At 36.0% G+C, this 17,074-nt stretch overlaps 1 protein-coding gene across 1 annotated transcript in view; it reads right to left on the minus strand.

Annotated features, from left to right (window-relative positions):
• EYS (eyes shut homolog) overlaps positions 1 to 17,074 on the minus strand; it is a gene marked incomplete at its 5' end in the record, with an annotated part of 591,920 nt that overhangs the window by 169,781 nt on the left and 405,065 nt on the right. Inside the window, one exon of the mRNA XM_079298292.1 lies at positions 13,287 to 13,516. Within this exon, the coding sequence (XP_079154418.1) occupies positions 13,287 to 13,516 (230 nt within the window). The remainder of the gene's footprint in view (positions 1 to 13,286; positions 13,517 to 17,074) is intronic.

A 17,074-nucleotide genomic window follows, 5' to 3' on the forward strand; every position in this document is an offset into this window, starting at 1 on the left:
ACATTTGGCTTTGTTATTTCTTCCCTTACACTGAACATTGTCAGTGCAAGTACCTTTTCTATTGTTAATATCAAACAATTGAAAAGTTTGCTTCAAGAAACTAATTCTGCAATACTACAGGACATAATCTATCTCCAAAATTTATCTCTTTCAAGTCAAACTCTTTCTCGTGTAATCCAATTTAGTGAAGGTATCTTTCTTTGCTACCTTTGATTCAGCTTTATAATCCACCATGTACAGCCAAAGAAAACTATTTTTGTGGTCTCTGAGTGATTCAGTTAATCTCAGAATATATGTACTCTTCCTCCTTAAATCCTTTCCCCCTTTCCTTTGTCCTGATTGTAGCTCTGATGTGATATGTGGAGTGCATCAAGTTAAGTTGAATGGTGGATTCTATTCTCTGCTGTATCATATGTGTGATGGTTCAGTGGTCACGAAACCAAGGAAAATAAGCAACAAGCTCCTGCAGATTTCTGGATAATGGCTTATGGAACCATCAGAACAACAAAAAGTGCAGGCCATAGGTTTTATGGTCAAAGAAAGAATGAATAAAGCACAGAGATTGTCAGTGTCAAATTGTAAGACAAATATTTGGAGATACTTTCTGAAATAATGTCACATAGCAGTGATCATATTCACCTTTTTATTCAAATTCTCCAATTATTTCCTAGCACTGTCCCTTTAGGTGGTGTATATCCTAACAAAATGCAAACCCCAAATTTTCATGGAATTTTTCCCTTCTCCCATTTTTACTATTAAAAAATTAATCTTAAAATCACAGTGTCTGCTAATTAAATTGAGCCCCTTGCTTGCTATGATAGTGTATTGGCTTTTATAAACCAAAGGTCTGCATGATTAGACATCCCAGGCTTAAAAAATAAATAGGACCTTACAATACTACATAGTGAGGTATTGATTGTAAAACCCACTGATTTTTTTTCTACACGTTGTTCAAACCCATTCATTTTTTCCACAAATAAAGAAACTCCATAATTCAGTCTTCATTCAGTGATGACGGGGAAACATTCAAATATTTTTAAGAAAAAAGTCCAATTAGGACTTGGACTAAATATTACTAGTTCTGAAATTGCACTCAGATTTGTACCAAGAAATACTGCCAAGAGATAACTGAATTCAGGTTTTGTTTAGTAAGTATTATCTCATTTTCAAAGTTACTTTCATTATCAATTATAGATAACCACAGTGAAAACAAATTATGTGTAGATAGCACCTAAAAGCAAGAAGAATATTGAAGGAGTATTTAAAGTAAAAGCATTTTATCAGCTAAACTTTCAGTAACACATCAGTACCAAAGAATCTCACTTTCATTTCTAGTCTCACCTATATTCCCTATTAAATGGGGTACACAACAGTTCTACTGACCTGACCTCCCCACCACAGGGGCCACTGCTACGAGCAGGTTAATGCTGAGAAATGCTAGTCCAGGTGGGTGCTGCATGGCTCAGACTGCTTCTGAACAGTGTGGCAGCTGCTACATGACATGCTCACATATGCTTTGCTGCATCTGTAAAATTAACTGGATTAATTTTTAGCTAGTTAATTAAACCGGTCTGGACTGGGAATCAGAAATGTTTTTCATGTAGTTGGATTAGAAGAAGAATGATGCAAGTTTGTGACAGTGGCCACACACCAGGCAGACTTCCACCTAAGTGGAAGAGTGTGCAAAAGTAAGAATGACTTGGCCCTAGTACCTGGACTACTATGCAGCACAAGAAAGACCAGGAGCTACTGGAAAGGGTCCAGCAGAGGTCACAGAGATGATCTGGAGTCTGGAGCATCTCTCTTATGAAGACAGACTGCAAGAGCTGGGCCTGCCTAACCCAGAGCAGAAAAGACCCAGAGGGGACCCCGTTAATGCATATGAATATTTCAAAGGAAGGTGTCAGGAGGATGGTGCCAGGCTCTTTACAGAGGTGCCCAGTGACAGGATGAGAAGCAATGACCATAAACTAAAACACAGGAAATTTCCTCTCAACATGAGGAGGAACTTCTTTGCACTGAGAATGGCAGAGCCTTGGAACAGGCTGCCCAGGGAGGTCATGGAATCTCCCTCTCTGGAGACATCCAAAACTCACCTGAGTTTGTTCCTGAGTCACCTGATCTAGGTGACCCCGCTTTGGCAGGGAGGTTGCTCTGCATGATCTCCAAGGTTCCTTCAAACCCTAAAGATTCTGTAATTCTGCGACAAAAAAAATTTCAAATAGGAGACAAAAAAAAAAAAAAAAAAAAAGGAGATTCTGGGTCAGCGTCTTTTATTTCTGTTCATGCTTCCCTGGGGGGGTTGGCAAGTGAAAGAGGGCTGTAACAGCTACAACAAAAATGAGGGAGAATCAGTAAACAACAAATGGTGGCAGAAAAATATACAAAACTATTATGAAGTTGAAATATAGAGATTTTTGTGTTTTCTAAAAATATACTCAATGCCATATAAATAGTTTATTGCTATTTGGGAGAACCAAGCCAGAAAATAAAAAAGAATAGAATACACTACTATATATAGTAATATATAGTAGCATAACACTAAGGAAGAAAAGAAGAAACAGCATTGGTCAGGGTCAGTAAGGACTGACATTTCTGGTTTCAACAAAGAATCTACTTTTAATGACATTTCCCAGTATTTTCATAGATGCTTTCAGCATTTTTCTCCCTCACTTTTTTTTTTTTTTTTTTTTTTACTAGACAGATATTGATTATAACTTTTTAAAAGACTCATGAATCAAATTTTCTGTTAGGGAAGCAACTTTTAGAGCAGAAAATGAAAATAGCCATGCTATGAGCAAAAACCGTGGCATAGATAAATGAAGATATTGCCAGAACTTATAAAAACCTTAATGTCATGGAGAGTGACTAAGCCTTATTGATTATTACAAGTAAGCTTCTTCACTACTCACAGAGTCCAGTATGTTTTTGGCAAGTTGTTCATGTGAAAAATAAGCTACAGCAATATAATAGCAAAGTATTAATCTACTGCTTCTGAAACTGTAACAATGCAGCAGGATTTCAAAGTACTTCTACTGGAGCCAGTAGAAAGAATGAAGAATGTTGTGGTTCTGGAAATGCAGCAAACATGTGATTTATTTTTCACAGGTAAAAGAAAATGCTAACAGGTGCTGGGGTTGGTAAAGCTCCATTTGCTCATTTTAGCAACAACAAAGTATCAGGCATTCCCTGCACTGAGATAGGATGATTAACACTGCAAGCTGAAAGAATTTGTGCAAATGGCAAATATAAAACAGTCATTTCCTTCCTCAGAGATTTCTGAGATTTTATTAGTATTCCTATGTCCAAGAATTTTTTATTTATCTTTTTAAGAGAACTTTAGCTGGATTAAGTACAATGCTGATGACTACTTTTCTTTATAACATTTTATTTTTCTGGATTCATACTTTAATAATGTTTTCACTGTTCAGCTGCTCTATCACACAACCTCACAAATCTGTCCTGCCTGCTATTAAGTGCACAGTAATAATTCCTTTATCCTGTTCCTCTCTCCTTTCTTTAAATATTATCAACATTTTAGCATATCTAACTGGGACCAAAGGCTTAATAACCTTTTTAATGGACCTAAAATTCTAAACAAAGCAAAACACAGGATGACCCTTGAAGCAGACACATTTTGAGCTAATATTTTTGAAAAAAAAAAAAAGTTCAGTTCTAATAAAATTTATTGGTACTGTTCCTTTTGCATCTTTTTCCTCCTCAGCATCTCTGGATAAATTTTAGATCCACAAGCATCAGTGGCTGGATTATTCATGGCTTTAAATCTGGGCTGACATCCTTTCCCTTATTCTCAATTGCTCTCAGGTTGGTCTCCAGAAATGTCAAAATATCAGTCTCCAGAGATGGATTCTGTTCATCCAGAAATTAATTTCATATTCTCAATTCCTCTCTTGAGTCTCTGTGGATTCAACTTTAAAGGAAGAAATTTGTGCAGTCTGCTGGATTTCAAAGAGCAAAGAATGAAAGATCCCTTCATACTCGATTTTTTAAATGCATAGAAGTCCTTGATTTTCTGCACCTATTCTCTGCATTAATATTTTTATGAGTGGTTTAAAATGAGAGCAGAATGAATTAAATAGGAGTTTCTCTAAAACTCCTGTATAAGAATCTCTAAACAGAGAGGGTTGTGAAGTTATTCTACAATACTTTTGGCTAGACATTCAGTGAAGTACACATGTACTTAGTAAGAGCACCCCCACCTTCTGTTTTTTTTTTTTCCTGTTACAACAACAACTCCATAATTTAAACCTCAGACAAACCTACAGTGATAAATCTTTTCAGTTTTGCAACTATGCTGCATAAACCCCAAAACTCAGTAGCATACTCCTTTAATACAAGGAAATTAATGTACAGGTGTACAACAGGGACTGGGCTTCTGCTGTCAAACTCTAAAAGAAACTTAAAAAGTTTGTGGCTGTACACATTGTACATGTGGGAGTCCAGGGTTTTTCCCTGGCTCCTTTGGGGGTGCAAAAACCCCCCTGGCAGACCCCTCAGAGACCCCTGAGTGCTGCCCAGGAGCTGCAGGGGCTGGATTTGGCTCCTTGGGAAAATCTGCCCACATTGAGAGAAGAGACACAGAAAATAATTATGAGTAGAGTGTAAATTAGAATGTTAGAACGTAGATAAATAGGTTTTCTTGAATGTTTATGATAAGGGACACGTGGCCAAGATGGAGAATTTGGGGGGTGGACACCTTTTCCTCCTTCTTCTCCATGTCATCCATGTTGGGTGACACGTTGGCCTCTTGGATTGGTTGGGGTCAGGGCTGGACCATTTAATAAAATTGTATTGTATTGGTAAAATTTTGTAAACATGTAATACGTAGTACTAACTATATAAGATAAGCCCTGCCTTGACCAGGCAGATTCCACCATGGATGCCAGGCTGAGCAGACCGCTGCTGGCCAGGCAAAATGTCCCAGAGATAAGAAATAATAAACTGTCCTTGGAAAAAGAGAAAACCGTCTCCGGCAGTCTCTCTTCGGCGGCTTCGGGGAAAACCAGGTTTTGAACCACCTTCGTGTCCCTCTGGGGTGATCTCGGGGAAAAGGAGAAACCCCAGACTGGGACAGTACATATTTTACTTATACAAATATTTTTTTTTGCTCTTTATTTTACTCACATTTATCAGCAAAATAAGTACATGCTGAAACCAATTGTACATATGAATAAAAAGAATCAGCCATTAATTTACAATATGTACAAGATAACATTAAGAATAATGACAGGTGTTGGAAAACAGCTTTGGCAGCCAGATGAGTCCATAGCTGACAGAGCCTTTGTCTTTTTCTCCCCCTGAATTTATTTTTCATATTTGCATATTTCCTATAGCCTTTGATATGCAAGTATCTTTCATTATTTACTTATAATACAGTAGCTTTATTTTTGTCTTATATAGAGCTAAAAATCCATTAAAGAAAATTCTTGATACAGCAAAATACAAGTCACATAGAAAAATTGTTTTCATTTATGGAAGTCATTGTTTGAAGTAGGAATCTAACAGAGTATCTGTTTGGGCAATGTCTCAGTCTTTTGCTCTGTTTGATGATGTATTCAGTATTTCCAGTAATTCCACTAAAACATTGGGAGATTACATGCTGACAAGTTTTGAACATTTCCATGTTCTTCGCAGAACTTATTTACATCCATGTAGAATTTAAGTATATCGTGCTACCAGGAAATTCACCTTCTGAATCCTGGATTTCCTGGGTAACTGAAATGCTAAATATATATATCTAAATATGTAAATAATGTTTTTGCTGTTTAATTACTTGCCTGTTTTATTATCACCAAAGTGTTATTACAAAAATATAAAGAAAGTGCAATGGTGGAAAGGAAAACTGGGTTTTTATATTAAGTAAAAGAAGTGGCTTCCTCAGAAGGAGGTAGGCGGCTTGAGGAGTCTCACAATGGTAACTTCCAAAATCCTATATTATAAATTTTCCTCCTCTTTAGACACTGGCAGTTTAAGATTTTATGTAAATGCAGGCACCAGTGTTCCATGAAGATGCATGGAAAGGAATGTGTTAGGCACACTAAATTAGAAACAATGTGGGGTTTCATGCTTGAGTAAGAAATTTTTGCCAGGAAACAGCAAAGCCTTTTGGTCTTTAGCCACATTATGTAAGTAGCCAGCATCCTTCTATTTTGGCCTTGGGAGGTGACATGAGAGGATCAGCCAGGTGACATGGTCCTGAGCAGGACAATTTACTGAGGTATCTAGAGGATTCTTGCTGAAAGTTCCTGAGAGTGGTCTGGGAGCAGACCCAGAGCTTCACACCTTGTGTGAAGGAATGAAAAAACCCTCTGTTTTTAATCACAGAATTCTTGAAATGAAAATGTCAAGGCATTAAAACAGACTGTTATCCTAAGTCAATACCCACAGATGATTTCTAAATAATTGTTAAATTAGCTGTGCTATAAAAGCACTTCTATACATCTTTCTCACAGGTTGCATAATACAGCTCAAAAACTTTATTTAATACTTCAACTGCTTTATTACACAGTATCTCCTGAGGAAGAACTCAAATGAGTAAAGCTCAGAAAACAAGCATTGCCATACTGCCAGGGGAGACACAGCATTTTTGCAGATGACTTGATTATCATCAAGGAAGCACAACAGAACAAATGGCTGTGATTCAGGAGTTACTGAGGAAATGTTTTCCCAGAAAATGCCATAAATGGAGAAGTAAAGGAAGAAAAAAAGGAAGTATTTGTCACTTACACAACGATGATTACCTTCAAATGAAAAATTACTTAAAGGACTGTGACATTGCATCCTAATATGCTGCAAGCTTTAGAAAGAATCAACTTTATACTGACATTTTCAAGTGGAAAATGGAGGGGGGAAAGCTTGTTCCCTGCAAATTTTAAATCACCATTATTTCATTTTTTGCTACCTGTTCTTGCCCAGATTAGAGTTTGTTATCAAATAGTTACGGTTCTCCTAAAAATAATTATGGAAAGAAAACATGCATCCACATTAAAGAAATATTGATTAAAAGCCAAATGCTAGAAACAGCAAAATTTCATGTGAGGAGACAAAGATTTTTCTACTTTTTATCAATTGTTTTTTCAGGAAATGCTCATTCATGCAAATCCTGGTAGCAAAATGCTATCTCATTTTAAATAAAATCCAAATTAAAATAAACAGCTTTAAACAACACTTAAAACCAATAATTATTATTTTAAATGGCTCATGACTGGATGTGAATGGATGTGAGTAAAAGACAGAGGATACACTAGCAAGCTGACAACTCTAAAAATATTTTCTATAATTATTAACTTATTTCATCATAATCTCTCAAAGGAAATTATGCCCAACAGGGTCTATAATCTATTTCAGAGAACAAACTTGTGAAATATATATTACATTTCTGTTAAATAAGAGAACCCTATAGCTCTACAGGACAGCATATAGCTCTATATTATATGCTGTACTAGTAGACTCTAAAGCTGTCCTGGAGCTCATTGGTTGTGGGTAGATGGCATCTGCAATCATAAATTACTTTATAGACACTGGGACAACAGTTTCTAAGAGTTTGTTGGTGCTTTGAAGAGCTCTTTCCACATCTCAACAAACTCTTTCTCATTATCCTCCCCCTCAGTATAATTAAGATGTACCTTAAACTTTTGTTTAATCCCAAATTTACTATTAACAATAGTAGAAAACTGTAACATCCTTTTGTAATTTCATAAAGTCATCTGGAGGGATTTGAGATGTAGGTTGATTTTAGGAATTTAGCTTATATGAATGACCAAACAGGTAACAGAATGGAGGGATCCTAATTCAGGGTTTGATGCAGCAGAATACCTGCATCCTGAGCACCAATCCCACAAATCACAGAGGTTCCTCACACACTTAAAATTAAATACAAGTAAACCTTATGTACTTCAATGAATCTGGGACATAATATCTAAATTAGATGAAAATGAAACATTAAGTTGCATGAAAGGTTATAGCGACACTTGTTTCTGAAGTGGCAAAATTCTGCAAAAAATATTCAGGAAAACATAAGAAGGATTAGTCTAAAATTGCTTCACCTCCTCCTTGTGAACTCAGTTTCTTTTCCCTCAAAATTCTGTTTTCCTTTGATTTGAGAAGCACTTCAGCAAATTATCCACATTAAAAAAACACCTGAGAGAACAAGATACGATTGGATTGGAGATATTTTAGTCATCTTGAACTAGGAAGGAAAAAATCAAGGACCATATGCTAAGTCCAGGTGACTGAAGCTAATATGACTACTCACAGACACAGGGTATTATAAAGTGTTAACAAGTTAAACTTCACAAGGTTTGCGTTGTCTGATATCAAAATGCAAAATTATATCCTCAAGTGAAAGTGCGGAGAAGGAAGTTAATTTATATAATTCCCTTTTGCATTGCTTGCCCAAATAATATTTTTGTTGAATTATATTGAATGGAACAAGCTATAGGAATGGCTAGATATTTCTTATGAAATTCCCTGTAATCTAGATAGTGTATCAAATTCAGTATATGAAGTTAACAATCCTTGATTGTTCTTAACTGGCCTCTGTGTTCTTAGTTTTCAACCCCATCCCCTAAAAAACCAATAAGTCTGAAAGGAAAACTTACTACATTTTCTCAAATCTAGTCCAAAATCTAGAGAGTTAATTTGAAAGTTTTACATACACAAATACAAATTGTGGGACATCAATATGTATCTCTGGAGCCTAGACATAAGCTGAGGTTAATGACATCAAATTAATGACTGCAGTAATTTATAGATATCTCTAAACACATTATTTTTTTCCTGCTCACAGGGTCTTACAAGGTATGAATAATTTTGAAGGAAGACAAAATCAGTGAAAGTAACCCTTGAATCCTGGAAAAACAGAGGTTTTGGGGTAACTACATACCATTTTCTCTTTCTGGGTGCCTCAAACTGAAACCTGAATGTGGAGATGAAAGTGTAATTATCTTTCCTCAACCTCTTTATATCATTTTTACTGGCTCACTTTTCTTTTTGATGGAAAATGTCACAGACTTGTTTTAAATCATACATACACAGTATAAATGTTATTGAGGAGACAGTTCTACTGGAGACACGAGACTGTTCTAAATATGGCTGAAATAACAGAAATTGGACCAACTACATTTCTTTTCAAAGTCAAAGACATAAAGACAAAACCCTCCAGACTTGTCTGAAATGAATTATGGTAGTCAATCACACAAGTTAGAAATGTTAAATGAGGAACAATGTCTAGAAAAAAAATCTGTAAAGAAATTTCTAATGGTCAGAGTGATATTGTCAAGCATTTCTCAACAAATCAGGAATTCAACAAGTGTATCCTGGGGAACAAATGTAGCAAAGTTTTTTAGTGTGACTGTGCCAACCTAAATGCCTGCAACAGCCTTCCATTTTCCTGCTATTTTTTCAGCTTTGTCAAAGGAGTTGACCTTTAAGTAATGTACAGAATATACACAGGCAACATATCAAATTAAACAGATTTCCTGGTTTTAACACATGACATTTAAATACTCTTTTTATTGAACAATTTATAAAACTTTTATGGAATACTAAAAATTTTGGAGACTTTAAAAATGCTAATCTTATAATTAACAGTCAAGGATATACTATCTTCACACATGCAAGACACTGATATTGCAAACCTATTGCTATGAACTTTCCACTTGTACACCACCATCTGCTTTCATGCTAAAGCAGAACCATTGCAGATTTTTCTACTCGTGAGGGAATTTCACAATGAACCAGATAACACAGCTTAGATAATAAAGAAACAATGATACATTAAATGTTAAAGTCAATGAGCTTATTTACACAGAAAGGAAAAAGAGAAATGGGTAGCAGAGTAAACCATCTACCCTTCATAGTATTCCCTGTCTATATCTATTGGATGAAAGCAGTCATGTAGCACTTACCACTGAGCAATGAAGATTAATTTTACGTGACAAACATATTTTCTATGCTGAATTTTATTACAGCATAGAAAAGGTTTAAAATACATCTTTATATGTACACCAGGTTTAAAATACAGCTTGTAATAACGACGAATTTCCAATTAATTTTGGTAATTTATAGTTAAAAAAATTAAAAATGGAAATACTGAAAGCAGTATTAAAGGGAACAGAGGCCTCAGATTGTTGCTCTTCCATGGTTTATACTAAATCCTCACTTTGGCCCTTTGGTATATAGCCACTGCTGATAACTTCAGTTTGAATTTTACAAATACACTGATTTGTGTGCATAATTTTCTATTTCCTTAGATAAATGGAGATAGGATTCCATTTTCAAAAACTGTCATTTAGAGACATTTCAAAGGTATCTGTTCAGAGTATACTGTGCATTTAGATAAACTGCCTTGATCTAATATATCCATAAGGACAATTGTGACTTGAATGTATTTCTTGTAAGGGCAGAACAACCTGCTACAGCTTACTAGTGAAGGAACAATTAAATAAAATGGAGAAATTGCATTTAACAACACTCATCAAATTAAAACAGATAACTGATGATGGAATTCACTTGCTCTCACTCTAGAAGGTGTTCTTACACATTCTAAAAAAAACTAGTTGCTAACAAACTAAGTGTATCTTACCACAGCTAGTAAATCAACAAGTTCACCCAACAAATTCTATGGTAAATATTTTTAAAATTATTGAAGGTGCTCTCATTTCCTGTAATTATGAGTTTTCTCTAGATTTCTTGAGGAACAGGTCTCTGAATAGAAAAGGTTTATAATCATAGTTCAGTTGGGCAAAATCTGGTTCCATTAGACTGATTTATCAATCTCATTGAAAATTTAGGATTAAATAAAATCACTCTATGCTGCAGTTACTATTCAGCTCCTAAATACAGGACCCATCAAGTAATTTCTGATCTATATAAAGATGCAATGTGACAGCACGAGCTCTGGGATGTAGCTGCCCCAGTGAGCTCCCAGCTGATGAGCATGTCAGATAAGGCAGCCCTGGCTCACCCAGAAGCACTAGCAAAAAAGGAGGAGGCTGTTCCCTGCATTGAACAGGGGTTTTTGAGGGTAAAGCAGAGCTCTGTGAAAACAGAACTTAATTCATCTTCTCCACACAAAAAAAAGGAAAGAGAATAAATGTTTAGACAATCTTTGAGGAAATATTAATAGCTGTTAATGTCTCAACATCATGTAAGCTTCAGGAAAGCAAAAGGCATCTCTTCCACATTTAGGGAAAAAAAAAGCTATCTCCTGGAAACTGGGTGTTTGACCATTAAAAGGATGATATGATTATACAGATGATATGTTCTCCAAAGGAGCTACTTGTTTCAGGGTTTCTTTAAAACTTCTATTATTTTATTGTTTTATTGAATGGAATGGTTACTGATGTACCTTATGTAGAGTCAATCGTAATCATCAGAGATTTGGTTACAACTGCAACTTAGTACAAGAGTCTCCTGCTTTTAATTTGCTCTTGGGGCAGTCATAATTCAGTCTTATTTTCACACATTATTTTTGAAACAAAATCACAGAAAGAGAGAGAGAAGGGGTCCCCTTCATTTACACAACTAAGATGAGCTTCCCTGGAAGACAAATTTCCTTGGAGTTGTAGCTGACAGTCAACTTTTTCCAATGTATGAACTTTGCTGGCTTGCACTGGTTAAGCTTCAAAGGAGAAAAAGGCTTAGAATGCTGTATTTTTGAATGAGCAACATAAAAATAGCTTTTCCAGTCAATGAAACAGAAGGTACTTTCCCCAAAGTCTGTGGCACATGGAATCACTCAGCCCAGATAATATCATTCAAGCACAGTCAGTTGTCACTAAAACCATCAAACCATAGAAGATCCCTGGAGACTGACAGATCAGCTGGAGGGTCAGAAGAAAGAAAGACACTGGTGGAAGGAACCAGTGGGGTCCCACAGAGCAGTTATGCACATGTACTGATATGGTCTATTACCACAGGATGTCTGTCAAACTCCTGCTGAAATTGGACATTGCTTAGTCCTGGCATAACCCTTGAAAAAAGCCAGAACCTGCTCTCATCCAAAATACCACAGATGATGCTGATAAAAAGAATGCCAACAGCATTCTTTGGAATTCGGAAATTCTGGCATATAAAATGTATGTAAATAAATAAAAAACTTTATTGAAATGTTGAAAATACTTCATTGAAGCACTAACAAAATATTTTATGTTTTGTAAAAACACACTTTTTTAAAGTTTCTCTATTTCATGTTGCAGTTTCCACAGATGCAGTGTATTGTAAGCAAGTGCAAAGAGTATGCCTACATATTAAATATGTTAAAAATACTCATGGGATTCAGTTTTAACACTGAAAATGTGCAAATACATGGTTTATTATAAACTTGAAAAGGCTACATGATAAAATATTCTCTGATATCTAAGCAATACATGACTTTTTCTTCTTTTGAGCTGACAGCCAGTGATTGCTTTCACATACAGTGTGTGCAATGACCTATTTTTAGACAGTAATGCAAGGTAGTGCTGGATCAGATACTCTGGCATTCTGGCAAGGGCATTCTTAACTCTACCTGCTTTTACTTCATACCATGGAAAGTTCATTAGGAGGATGTTACAGTTGTAGAACCACATTCTAGATTTTTTTTTTTTTTTGGTTCTTTGCCTGTACACCAGTGACACACTTTAGTGCTATGAGAATTATCTACTGCAATTAATAACCCTTAGTACCTTAAAAGCTAAAACAGTTTTTGAAACCAGCTATGAAATTTACTCTAAAGAATAATTTTCTCAAAAACAATAATGGAAAGCAATTACAATTACAAAACAGAAACATTGATCAGTCAGCCTTATAGCCTTGACTAACTTACAAAGAAACCAAACTTTTTGAAAGAATTATTTTGTTACAGAGTAAAAAATTAAAAAAGCCTTTTTCAACATAAGATCTTACACAGTGATGAAAAAAACCCCCATCTGTAGAAATGGAAAACATAATCTTTTGAGGAAGTCAACTTTCTTCTGCCCCAGAAATAATACACTGAAAAACATATATTAAAACTGTGCACAAAAATTTTGGACAAATAATGCAATGTTTTTTTCATGAACTCAAATTGCAGTTCTTAGGAGTGTGCCTGACTGATATCAACTCATTTACACTGCAAATAAGTATTTTTCGAATTACCTCAATGAATTGGCTCTTCTCTTAGCCAAAAGTAACTGGGGTGAGAAGCAGAGAACTATGACAATTAACACTTCTCCCTTTTCATCCCCAAAGAAGAATAATACTTTCATTTCATAACTAATAGAGAAGCAATTAGTCCCAATTACCTTTTTCACAGAATCGACCAGTGAAGTGTAGTGGGCAGTCACACTGGAAGGAGGTGGCCCCAGTAGGCAGAGAGAGAGGGTGGCACGTCCCTCCATTGTGGCACAGTCCTTCCTGGCACACAGAGGGTGATGCAGGGGGAATCTGAGAGGGCACACCAGGGTCAGGCAAACGAGGCACGTCAGGAGAAACCACAGGGAATGCTGTTGATAGATGTGTGGGCACAGAGATTCTGAAAGGAGAGAGACAACACATCAAAACAAAACAAAAAAAACCCCACAAGATCTAATTCTGTTATTGCAATTAAGCTTCAATTGATATTAGTTTGGTTTTTTTAAATGGAAATTCAGACTGTACTTTAGAAAATATGAATACATGAGGAGTTCCCAAATCAAGTCTCCACCCAGAAAGCCAGCAAAAACACAGGGAGCAAGGAATAGCCTTCATGCAAGTAGCACAGTTCTTATGTGCTCTCATAATTCAATTTTGGTGGATGTCAACAACAGTTAAATAAACATAGGCTTCACTTATCTAATAACTCATTGCTTGAAGTTACCAAAATTTGTAAGGTGATTCTAAGAGAGATCTCCATAAAAGTAGATCAAACATCCATGGCAGAAGGGAAAATCTGTAGTACAGAAACACGGGTTTTTTTTAATTCACAGAAATATTGGGGAGATAGGGGAAAGGTAAAGAAAAAGAGAGACTTCTTTTTTGTTTAATAACACCTGTTTGGCAATTCTGTTTATTATAGTTTTTTGTTTCTACCAGAGAAACAAACTTGTGACTCACTAAAACTGCAAATGCAGCCCATGTCAGAGGGGTTGGAATTAGATAATCTTTAAGATCCCTTCCAGCCCAAACCAATGATACTATAAAAGGGAGATGAGGTAGAACTGAAATATCACCAACATTTTGGGCAAAACAGAGCATAGAAATTAAATGCTTAATGGTTTATAGGCACCTCACTTATCAGAAGACAGTATTTTTTTGGTGATGTGTTAAACATCAGCAGTCAAATTCATGTTTCTTTTGGTGAAAATGATGGAATAAAGCTGCTTTACAAAAACAAAAATTGAAAGAAGCCCATATATTGGGCCCTGCTGTGCCCTTCCCTTTATCTTTGTTCTCTGCTCTTGTATCAACTAAAACTTCTATTTCACCATATCTTAGAGTTGGGAGTATGTCTTAAAAATAAGCACTGGAAAGTGATGATGCACCAGTCGATTGCAACTGCAAAAAACAAGAGAGGTGGGGATGCATTCAGTGTGACATTACATTACCACTTCATGCACCTGTCTAGCTTCTTCTTAAGTCTGGCTTCCAAATTTTTTACATATCCCATTTACCCAAAAAACTGATTTTAATAATTTACTTTTTTAAAGTAAAGAATGCAATGTGAACAATAAGTATTACAATATATATACAATAAGTATTTACAATAATTACATACAATAAGTATTTTAGCAAGTACTGATAAACTTCATAATATTCTGAAAAAAACTCCACCCAACATAACATATACCAGGTAAGTAAGTTGTCTGTTAATGTCAGTATTAAAAATCTGCTTCTCTAAATTATCAATACAGCAAAAAGAGGATACATGCCCAGATCAGCTAGGAAAGAAAAGGAGGTGGACAGAGGAAGGAGACAAATAATTCAGGGCAAAGTAAATATCTAAGGGGACCCAAAGAAAGGCTCAGTAACTGAGAAAGGAGTGGAGCCTGGGAAAGAACAAAAGGGACACAGGGCTTATGTGACAGTAAAGAGATGTGCAGAGCCATAATAGCAGGGAAAACATTACAGTGGGATACTTAAACAGAGATGCAGTGTGCATCCAAACCGCAAAATAGCCTAAACACACATACTGTGGTGCTTAGCAATGAGGATTTCAAGGCAACCATCTACTTTATATGAGAGAAAAGCATCCAAGAAAATGGCAGTCATCAAGGTGGCTGTAAATAAATCTTTTAAACATTTTTGAGCCTGAGGACTTGCTAATAAAAGGCTTGAAATTTTAAGAAAATAAGTGACCTACTGTTTATTTCCATTTAAATGAATTTAATAACAACATTTCCATTATATAAATGCAATGAAAACAATGTAATTGCTGGATTTATAACAATAATTTTCTCCAAAGGGAAACTCAGATGAACTTCATGCAGGCTATTCCTTTCAGAGCAGCATTAAGGGTGCATTAACATGTGTTATCTTCTACCAGCAAGCACAGCAAATCTTCTATTTTCTAGCACAGCAAATTAAAAATGCCTAGTCACCTGCTGGCATTACAATCTTTGATTAAAAGTAAATAAAACAAAAATTTTGATTTTGTCCCAAAGCATAATCTAAATGTAAAAACTCTGAACTAATAGTAGGTTTACATAAATATTTAGTCATTTACAGGAGAAATTTATTGGGAGCGATTACTGGTATTTGTTGATTTTACTATTACTCCTGAAAAAAAAAAAAAAAAGTCAACAAAAACTGCATAAAACCTGGGGAATTAATACAGTATAAACTAAGCTCTTACTACTAGCTATTAGAGAGACCATTTTTCTAATGATAGATAATGCTATCTGATCACTGCAAAATTTACTCCTCACAACCTGGTCACAGCTACTGTCAGGGGTAAAATGCTGAAGCAGAGGGAGAGCTGTCTGACTGGCAGGTGCATTCTTGTCTCTGCTGAAAGCACTGATTTCCAGCTGTGCAAGTTTCACATCCCCTTTCTGATGGGAAGCTACTCTTTTTCTCTAAAATAGAATCACAGCAGTGTGCTTTAAATGAAATTTTATGAGCGCAAGTAATGCAGCCTTGCTTCATTTTTGGTTGACATTCTAATCTGCAGAGAAGAAAGAAAGGAAAGCTGCTTGGTAGACTGATTTCTCCCCGGTTCATTTGCTAATTTTTCACAGGATGTCAGCCTTTGCAGTGCTGTTCTGGCTGTTTTGCTTCTAGATGGTGCCTGACTGTGTTGATGCCAGCGCTGCTTCCAGGCACCCTGCAGCTCCTGCCTTGCCACAAAAGCAGGGAGGAGTTTGCTGGGGCTGGTGAGTGGGGCAAACATCTGCAGCTGTGCCCACCAGCCGCTCAAGCTGCTGCTGTGAATGAGCAATGACCTCGCCTCAATGAATTTTAACTGAAAGTTATTTCAATGAAGAGCTGGGAAGCATCTAAAGTGAAATTGCAATTGAGGTGTTAGAAGTTTTGACAGAGTGTAACAAAAATATATCAAGCAAAGCTTGATTCACTGTTACTGCACAACAAGGCCAGAATTTTATATTTGTTTGTTTTTTGTTTTTTTATTTTTTTTTTTTTTCTTTTTGATTTCTCAGCCTGTCACTTCCTCTCAGGTCAATAATGCACACAAAGATCTCCTAACTTGCTGCAAGCATCAACACATTGTTTTTAATCCCAAAATTATCTCTAAAAGCTTAGTTTTAAAGGCCTACAAGCTTGTGTTTCATAGCTGAGTGCATGTAAGCTTGAGATGCTCATCTAAACATAGATGTGAGTGAAATTTGAAGTCTTGTTTATTGTCTATTACATTGTTTGTCACTCAAGGAGATGTATGATGAACTGAATGGCAAGAATATAGTACTTAGAGGTCATGTTTGATGTTGTGTTATTAAACCAAAAGCACAACACCCAAACCAACTGTGCATCCCTCTCCTCTGCTCCATAAGAGCTTGAAACTATCAGTGTGAGGAATTAGAGGCACTGCAGCTTAAAAAGTCAACAAAACCTCTGGGATGCTCCTCACTGCACTGACCAGGCAGTGAGGGCTCAG

Source organism: Erithacus rubecula (genome assembly GCF_903797595.1).
Source record: "Erithacus rubecula genome assembly, chromosome: 2".
Lineage (NCBI taxonomy): Eukaryota > Metazoa > Chordata > Aves > Passeriformes > Muscicapidae > Erithacus > Erithacus rubecula.